This window comes from Nanorana parkeri, unplaced genomic scaffold (assembly GCF_000935625.1).
Source record: "Nanorana parkeri isolate BGI_ZX_2015 unplaced genomic scaffold, ASM93562v1 scaffold37, whole genome shotgun sequence".
NCBI lineage: Eukaryota > Metazoa > Chordata > Amphibia > Anura > Dicroglossidae > Nanorana > Nanorana parkeri.
Genome location: NW_017306305.1, coordinates 728,066 through 737,952, shown reverse-complemented (window position 1 = coordinate 737,952; position 9,887 = coordinate 728,066). Strand labels below are relative to the sequence as shown.

The 9,887-nt window shown below is 40.8% G+C and overlaps 1 protein-coding gene across 3 annotated transcripts in view; it reads left to right on the top strand.

The window, feature by feature from the left end:
* Positions 1–9,887, top strand: part of RARB (retinoic acid receptor beta) — a 311,193-nt gene that overhangs the window by 264,322 nt on the left and 36,984 nt on the right. For all 3 annotated transcript variants that reach the window (XM_018570196.1, XM_018570211.1, XM_018570203.1), the window contains exon 5: positions 9,527–9,703. In XM_018570196.1, coding sequence (XP_018425698.1) covers positions 9,527–9,703 — 177 coding nt within the window. The remainder of the gene's footprint in view (positions 1–9,526; positions 9,704–9,887) is intronic.

Here is a 9,887-nt window from a genome sequence, read left to right as displayed (position 1 = left end):
TCACGGCTGGCTCCGCCCAGCTGTCAGAAGCAGGCTGTCGGCCAGCCAATGGCCGGCCGCTCGGCCAGCTTCGGCTTTCAGCACGGCTCAGCCGAGCCGATGCATATGCGATCGGCTCGACTGAGCCGCTCGGCCATGATCGGGAGCTGTACAGGCTATTGTGAATAGCCCGTACAGCACCCCCTTGGTTCTACTGAACCGAAGGGGTCCTGGGGCCGAAGCTAGCCGAAGGATCGGCCAAAGCTACGGCTAGATCCCTCGGCAGCTTCGTGAATAGACCCCCATGTGTAACAGTCTCTTCTTCTGCTATCTGTAGTAGCAATATTTTGAAAACTTCTAGGACATTTTTATATCAGGTTGATGGCTGTGGGAATCTTAGGGGTACATAGATAAATTATAAAGCAGTGAATGTGACATTCGCCAAACATTTACTGCAGGGATACCTTCCTGGTATATGTGTTTTAAATTACAGTGATTTATTCACCTACAAAAAATGTTTAGTGAATATCACATTTATTGCTTTATAAATATGTACCTTCTTGGCTCTTGGTATTGGCACTTTTTTACATTAAGATTTCTGAATGTAAACAACGAGGAGTCTACAGTAGGTTCCTTGATGACAGCCCTACGTTATCAAAAGCAGGGGTGCTCACAGTACTGAGCAGGTCATCCCTAAGCTTAGTTTTCATGATTGACTGGGGATTTACCTTTAATCAATGTCTAAGGGTACATTCACAGTGGTCTCTATACTATACTGTAAAACAAACAGCAGGATCTTGGGATCCACAGGTGTTGGGTACAGCCTAACTGTACAAATCAATGACAGGCTGTGGCTGTACACTGGTAAGCCTTGCTCCAAGCATCTACCTCCATACAGAACCTGATGCACACCTTGGATAAAGACAATCTGTGTCTAAGGATGTATATCCATAACTGTAGGCAGGTATAGGCTCAGCAGCGTTTACTAGAGTACAGTCTCAGCTTTTTATTGAAATGTACAGACGGACTGTATGCAACACCTGTGACTCTCAGGCACAGACATCCCTTTGGACCTCTACACCTGTGTGAATGAGCCTTTCAGCTTAAAATGATGTTAAAGTCAAAAGGTTTTTGAGTTATTTCAAATGCGGATGAAATTACTTACAATGGATGTAGCTTCTTGATGTTTAAAAGTTTTAGTTTCCTGCAGAATCAGCTGGTCCCCTGAGCACTGGCCCTGATACCCTTCTTTAGGGTGGCTTGTTTCCCTTGCAGGAGCCTACATGGCGACACCCTTGTTTGTGGTAGTAAGCTATGTGTGTCTTCACAAACACACAGGCACAGCAAGGCAAGCCATTCCCCCTTTCCCTGCACCTTCTGTCTCCCTTCTCCAAGCTAGTAAATGGTCAGCTGCTAGAGACTGCTGTGTCCCTTGTGATATTGTTCTTGGCAGGAAGTTCAGGGAAGCTGATCTAAGAGAGTTGGAGCCAGCTGTTTGAAAACATGATGGCTGTACTGTAAGTGCTTGGCCCAAAGAAGGGCATGAATTTAAACAAAATAATTGCAATCTGTATAGTTCAACTGGACGGGATTGTTTTTTTCTGAACAAAAAGTGTTCCTTAACTAAATCCTAACACTAAATTAATACCCACAGGAGCATACTTACCTTTACAGTGCCACAGCAAAATCTACCAGAACTCTACCAGATGAAATTAGGGAGAGAGTAGCAAGATCTGGTAGAGTGCTGGTAGATTGAGTAAGGGGTACTTGTACCCCTACCCATTCACTAAAGGGTTGAATAAGAGATAAATAAAAAGTCCAGACTTTAAGAGAAAATCCTTTAATTGAAATAAAAAAGCAACAAGGGATCTTGACAAATCCTTTATTGTAAAAAAAAAAATCCACCAACGTAATCCTAGGGTCAATCACCACGTCCAGCGTTGTCCACGATGACGACAACTCGACTAAATTTAAAAAAAATAAAAGATAAATAGATTTTTTTTTTTAAAACAGACGCCTGCCGACCCATCAGGTTGCAAATAACTCCCGCCGCAGAACGTCATTCTGACAGATGCCGGCAAAATATAAACAATTGGACAGAGCTAGCGGTGACAGCTGTTTACATTTGTATGGCACCTGACAGGTGAGCCATGATTGGTCATAATTACTTTGCCCAATCATGGCTCTTCAGTGCACTGTGCCATGATTAGGCAAAGTCTTCTACCTGACCTGTGGTCAGGTGCAAGGCTTTACCCAATCAGGGCTTAACAAGGCACTGGGAGGTGTGCAGCGCCTTGTGGGGTGCTCGAGGGGCGAACGCCCTGATAGTTTGTGTGTTCAGCGAACAGATGAACTAGCGATGTTCAAGTCAAACTCTTGTTCGACGCGAACATCGATCCCATCACTAATCAACATCCTGAATCTCAGAGTAATTTGTTTGTCCTTTCAACCTTGAACTCCCAGTTACAGGGCCACCCACCCAGGCTTCAGTTAGACAATGCTATGGCCATGGCTTACATCAACCATCAGAGAGGCATCAGACGTTTAGCAGCTGAATGTCAAGTGGACCTGATCCTGGTCTGTGCAGAACTTTACAGCCCGGCCCGCTCCGCAATGCATATCCCAGGCGTGACAAGCTGGTGGATAAACTTCCTCATTTGTCAATGTCTGGACCCTGAAGAATTGTCTATTCATCTGCAGGTCTTTTCAGACCTCTGTCTCAAGTGAGGGATGCCAGACATGGGCCTCATGGTTCCAAGGTTCAACCACGAACTGGACAGATTTGTCATCAGGACCAGGAATCCCTGGGCCTTCACAGAGTAGGCCTTGGTGGCTCAGTGGGATCAGTTCAGCCTGATCTATGCCATTCCCGCTTTGCAACTTTTGACTTACCTCCTCTGCAGGATAGAGGCAGAGGGCTTTCTATATATCCTCATTGCACCCAACTGGTCTAGGAGACCTTGGTATGCGGACATCGTCATACTCCTGGAAGACTCTCCATGGGCACTTCTTGCCTTCTTAGCTGTGGGGTAATGTATCTGTCTCATGCTCCCAGCTGGGATTTGTCTGTGTCTATGGAGGCGCTCTATTTAAATATGATCAGCCTGTGCCCCAGTGCTTGTAACAGCGTTTCCTGGCTAATCAAGTGCGATCCTATGTTTGTGATTCTGGACTGATACTTGGCTTCGTTTACTGAATTCTCACTTGTGTGATACCTGTTATGACCCTCGGCTATGTTTACTGGATACTCTTTTGTCTACTGTGAGCTCTGACCTTTTGCTACGTTTCCTGGATTCCTCTTTCTACTTTATCAGCTCTCACCTTCAATTGCCCTACACTACATTTTCTCTGTGTGTCTGTAGTGATACCATGGCCAGTAAATATAGTTCATGTCCAGGAGGCATCTGAGTAATGGTAGATGCACTTTCCTTAAGGGAAAGTCAGTTGCTAAAAGTGAAATGCATCATCACTATATACCAGTACCTGGGTGTTTGCATAAAAGGCTTACATTCGGTCACTGGCTTTAATGGCCTGGCTGCTGAAGCTCTGGTCCTGAAAGACAGAGGCCTTTTAGACGGTGTCATCTGTATGCTTCTAAAAGCTAGGAAGTCAACCGCAAAGTCTACATCACACCTGGAAGGCATATTTCGCTTGGTGTGAAGCGGTAAACTATTATCCCAGGAAGTACACCATGGGCACATTCTATCTTTCCTCCAGTCTGGCTAAAGCAAAATTTTGGTGATTCTTTTCTAGAGCCCGCTTGCCACGTTGTCACCCCTGTATGCACTCAGGGACCTCCACTTCCTGTTAGCAATGCAGAAGCTGACCTTTGAAGCTCTTAGAGATGACCTTACTCACTTAAAAAGTGCCTTCCTCATCACCATCACTTCTGCCAGGCTCATTTTGCATCGGTGGCCTTGATTTGTAAACACCCTTTTCTGAATATCCCTAAGGATAAGGTGGTTCTGAGACTAGGGCCTCCTTACTCCCTAAGGTGGTCTCTGCCTTTCATCCTAATGAGCACCCTGTCCTACCATCCTTATGTCCTGCCCCTAAACATCCTAAATATATTTCTCTCAACTGCATAGACATGATTCTGGCTGTTCATGTTTATCTTTTAACTACTGTTTCCATTCATAATCTGAAATGTTGTTGTTCCTGAAGGTTTCCTAATGGGGCAGCCAGCTTCTCATTCCACTATTGCTAGGTGGATTTGATTAACTATCCTTCTGGCCTAATTGTAGGTAAAGTTTCTCCCTTTCTGGTATAGGCTAACTCTAATTGGAGTGTTAGTGCTTTTTGGACCTTTCAGCTTCAGGCTTCAGTATCCCAAATCTGTAAGACTGCCACCTGGCCCAATGTTCATATTTTTTCCAAGTTTTACCAAATGAACATTCAGGCCTCTGCAAATGCTAGCGTCAGCTGCAAAGGTCTTTAGGCAGCTCTCTGATTGTGGGTCCCTTCTGTTAAAGTTCTCTTTTGGGGTTTGATGTTGTTGATTTCAGAGGCCTCTGTTTTTGTACGTTCCTTCTGTTCAAGAATTAACTCCTTGTGCCCTGTGATATATGATCATGAAAACAAGATTTTTGTCTTACCGGTAAAATCCATTTCTTGAAGTACATTACAGGACACGGGAGTCTCCACTGTGTGTTTTCGTGATCTACTTCGTGATCTAAGGAGGTAGGCTGAGAGTTGGAGGGGTTTTACAGGAATGCACTAACAGTGATTTGCCAGTGTCCGATAACCTGAAGGTAGTTGCATAACCCATTCATTCACAAATTAACTCCCTGTGTCCTGTGATGTACTCCAAGAAATGGATTTTACAGGTAAGACAAAAATCTTATTCTAAATGTTACGCATATAAACACTCAAACAAATTTCATTGCATCAAACACAGACACAGACTGTTCTTGTTTTTGTTCACACAGCTAAAACGCTATGGACCAAAATGCAGCTGTCTTAATGGGTCCATAGCATACATACAATACTGCTTTTAGATCAATATAAAACTATGCAGTATGGATCTGAACACAGTTTATTATGAGCCCTAAAAGGGAATAAAGGGCAGAATGGCATTTTAAGTATACTCTTGTGAGTGCTGGACCAGAATTCAAGATGACCTGTCTTACTTGAACTTGTAAATACCAACTAAAACAATAGTGCTGAATAATGTAATAGTGCTTGTTTTATTAGCTTTCATGTGTACATAGAAACAGTCTTAAAAAATCTTCTGTCCATTGATATTGACCTTAAGGGGAGGTTCCTACCCTTCTACTCTAACTGCTTACTTTTTCTGCACAGTCCGAGGATTTTTATGGAGCAGAAAAATCTAACCTCATAACCCCAGCAGACAATGGTATGAGTAGTAATATTCAGGGTAAGACCTCTGTTAATAATAAGAATTCATTTGTGAAAAATACACATTTTCTAGCAATTCTTCTTGCTAAGGAGAGTTACTTTCAGCTATATCTACTCATATATGTATGGCTTGGTAATAGTAATGATTTACAAAGCAGATTTTCTGGATGTTCTTATGACCATTCAAACCCAAATGCTTGCTATTAGAAGCTGTGTGTTGCCTCGGCTGTAGAATGCATTCTAGACCAAATGGCAGGAGTCCCGCAGGGGTGGACCCTTACTGCTAGGTATGATTCATGGGTATTAATGTTTACCATTTTTTCAAAGATCGGTGAAATCATTTACACCAGCAACAGACTATCAATATACCATGTTTTCACTGACCAGCATAATTGTCCCTTGTATCTGTGACCTTCAAACTAGGAAGCTGACTTCACTATATGAGTGAAGACATGCAGTGAAGACAGATACATTTTGATTTAAAAAAAAAGCAATACAAAATGTGTGTCACGAGTGTACAGAAAAAAAGAGGCTGATGAAATGGTCCAAGAACTGCTGCGTCTGATGTGCTCTATGACTTGTTGCCTAAACCATTCTAGCAGTCCTATAAGTAAATGTACTTCTGTCAGAATTTTTGTTATGCTATTTTCCTAGCAGCACATGGGTTCGTGAAAGTAGATGCAATAACCATCTAATAGAAATTAGGTGTATTTACATTCTATGTCAAGTAATACCATGCAAAATAATAATCTCTCTACAAGCTGAATTACTCTGCCTAGACCCAAACATCAGTAATATATGCAAAAAGACTTTCCATTAAGGCATCTAGCTTCTCTGTGACAATAGCACCTACTAAAGTATCACAGGCCACAGCGGGCTTTTCTAAAACAAGCAGAAGCTTCTATGTTATATTTCTTAATGCCTCGGAATTAGACACTGCATTACAACAACAGATTATCTGGAATATATAGACATTTTCTCCTTTCCATCTCTCTTCTAGGTATGGTTATTACATTTGCATTTTGTGTGGGACACTGTGCATTATGTGTAATAGAATATGTGTCAAACTCAATGGCATGATAAAGTAATCTCATATAATACTGATGAATATTTTGTTCACACTTGCTGGTTTCATGCAATGTCTTTTTTCCAGATGGATAAACTATTGCCAAATGATTTCCTGCTGTAGGCTCTGCATTGTGTATCTCTTTACCATGCACTATTTCTATGGACTGGATAAACTGGCTATTAAATTTAATTACAGCCCGAATGACTGCACATCTTGATTTTTCTTTCCCTTCCCTGATCTCATTTCCTCTTGATGGGCTGCATTTTGCCCAGGTCTTTCAGGATTAAATAAAATAAATCTGAAGAATGTACACGCTCACTTACTGGGAGGAATGTCTTAACGGGCACAGAGGCGACTGTTAACCTGCTACCCCCAGACTCTAGAAAAAGAGCATTTCAGAAGCCATTGCTTTGCATTGATAAATCTTGTGACAGAAGAGTCCTTAACCTGCACACTCTCATCACAAAGCTTTGATTTTTATCAGCTGCCATGGCGGGGGTTTTATATGATGGAAATGACAGCTTTATACGCAGTAAGGAGGGGAAAGTAATTGTTGGTGAAGCTGTTTCAATGCATCCGTCTTGCTCTGAACTTGACACGGCAAGACCTCTACAACTACACATAGGCAAGTTTATACCTAGTGCCATCATAATGATAATAGGCCCAATATCTAGAACACTTACTCACATAGATGGATGTTTCCTATTCCAAAGTGTTAACTGTCCAGCTTCTGCTGCAGTGCAAATGTTTCCCTTCCAGAATAGAGAAAGCCTGGACTGGCTGCATTTAGAGCATGCGACACAGCTCATCACTAGGAGTTAGAATCATGACAAAGCCCCAGATTTAATAACAAATAGCAAAAGGTTTAATGCCTTTAAGTATTACTAAAGCTAGAACATTTTGGGATAGTGTAGGGAGGAATTATTTTAAGCACTTTGTTTGCTATTTGTGTCTTAATGTAGAGCTGTAGAGGTTGATGTAGAGGTTGTGGCCAGAATAGGTGTCTTCATTAGAAGATTTCCCCTCACTTATTTTTCCATGTACAACTGTAAAATGTAGGATTTCCCATTACTTTCTGTCCCGATGACAGTGGTCACTAAGACAAAGAGAGGGGGCACATGGCAATAAACACCTGACAGAGGCTTTAAACATTTACTACACGATATCTAAAGATTAAAAAACAAGTTTTGGCCTTTGAATTACTTTAGGTAGCCACTTAGACTTTTCTCTGCTGTAGCAAAAGTCAAATTAAAGACTCAGCTAAACTTATTGCACTCCTTATTAGCTTTTAGTGAACTGTGCTATGAATTAATAGTTTCTGCTAATTGTTGTGCCTGACGAATGAAGCGCTTTCTAGGATGGATGTATCCAGTGAATTCACCAGTTCACATCTGGTATATTCTCTAGTTCCTGCAGTGAATATTTCAAGATAAAATTGCTATTGTGTGGGCAGTTATAATAGCTCATTATTGAATTGCTGCTTTCTTTAAACAGCAAATTGCAGCTAAAAACCTTTAGACCTCAACTCCAGGGAGATAGATAAAGCACCAGTTTTCTTTTCCTTAATAAACTTGAATTTGCCCTGATAACAGCTTGTTATCCACTGCACAGTAGCACCCAGATTGGGAAGGTCAGCGCTCTGTGACAATCTTGCTGCAGTGTACATCTGCTGATAGAAGGTGAGAGCAGGAGGATGACATCGTAAAGCTGGCCATACACCTATAGATTATCTGTAGATTTTCTATGGTCAGATGGAAAAAGTGCAACAGATTCCCCCATCTATGCTAAACCGTGTGGCTGGAGGAATCTCCCAAGGGCCAAGCTTCAGTATCTTGCTAGTCTGCCCCGCTGGCTCTCAAAACACTTGAACAATGCCTGCATCCAATCAGATGGTTCAGGTATTTTGACAGTCAGCGGGGCTGACTAGCAAGATACTGCTGCTGCTCTTTCTTTGTCCAATCAGAAGGTTAGGGATATGTTTTTGATCAAACTATGCTACTGCAGTGTAAGTGGAGGACTGAACAGATTTCCAAATCCTTAGACAGGTAGTATTGTTTCCATATGTGTATTTCAACTTTGTTTTTAGCCACTTCCCAGAAGTCAAGTTTACATTTCAAAAGATTATTTCTTTATTTCCTATTTGCTCCATGTCATGTCATTAGTTCTGTAGCCCATTTCCTCCTGATACTCAATATTGTATGCTAGCAAAGTAATACGTTTTGTAAATCGTAGTATCTCTCTTGCTCTCTGTACAGTTTTTCTCAAATTAGTTATTGTGCGTCTATGGTAAATAAAGCTGTAGGCAAAGCATATGAGTTTATTGAGAGAAATGCTTTGCTAGCCACTAATGCTAATAATAAAAAACCCACAAAAAGAACATTAGTAGTAATGGTAGAATCTGTAGCGATTATAAGAAGCAGTTTTAATCTTTAGGTTATCCCGAATTTTATTATGCATTTGTACTGTTCATTATACCATTCACTTTTTATGCCAAGGCTGAGTGCCTGACTTCATAATTACTTGACCTAGTTTCTGCCCCATCCCTAACCCCATGTCTCTTGTCCCCTTTCAAGTTTTCTTTGAAGAGGCCTGTGTAGAGTTGGTATATTTTCCGTTGATGATGAATCTTGTGTAACTATAAATGATTTACAAAAGTATCTGTCATTTTCTATGTACATTTTTCAGGTCCAAAATACTGCTCAATAAATGTGTTTGTATGTGACCTTTGACCTCTTTTTATAATAGAATTAAGAAGAATTGAATAATCTTTGTTTATCATGTTAAATGTTCATATGTAAAAATAAAATTAAGATGAAAAAAATAAAATATACTGGGTATATACTGTATGTGTATGTTGCTGTGTTATCCTGAGTTTAGTAAACTATTTAGTTGACCTGGAGTGACATGTTTTGTCATTGTGACAAGGGCTGTAGTTACATAACAGCTGGAGTCATAAACTGTGCTAGATATAGAATACAAAATAATGATCAGGTCTATAATGAAGAGTACAATTAGAATTCAAGTGCATTTTTCAAAGTAGGTATGACGTCCTAGTAAACATCTTAATATGTTTCAACAAGAATGACTTAGCTAACTCTCTCAAATTGTTGTCTTCTGCAGAATTCCAGTGCTGATCACCGTGTTCGGCTAGACCTTGGGCTTTGGGATAAATTTAGTGAACTTGCAACAAAGTGCATTATTAAAATAGTGGAATTTGCAAAGAGGTTACCTGGATTCACCAGTTTGACCATTGCAGATCAGATCACGCTTCTAAAAGCAGCATGTCTGGATATTTTGGTGAGTATTACTGTTTATTTCACATTTTTTAACCTGTTGTGTGGAATGTTTGAACTTTAGCTATCTTCATATATTTCTATTATATCGATGGATCAGTAGAAAGCCTAGGTGTCATCAGTATTAGTATATAAATGTTAACAGCAAGAGTTCTCATGATTTGGCACTGTGCTCACTGGCGGCTACC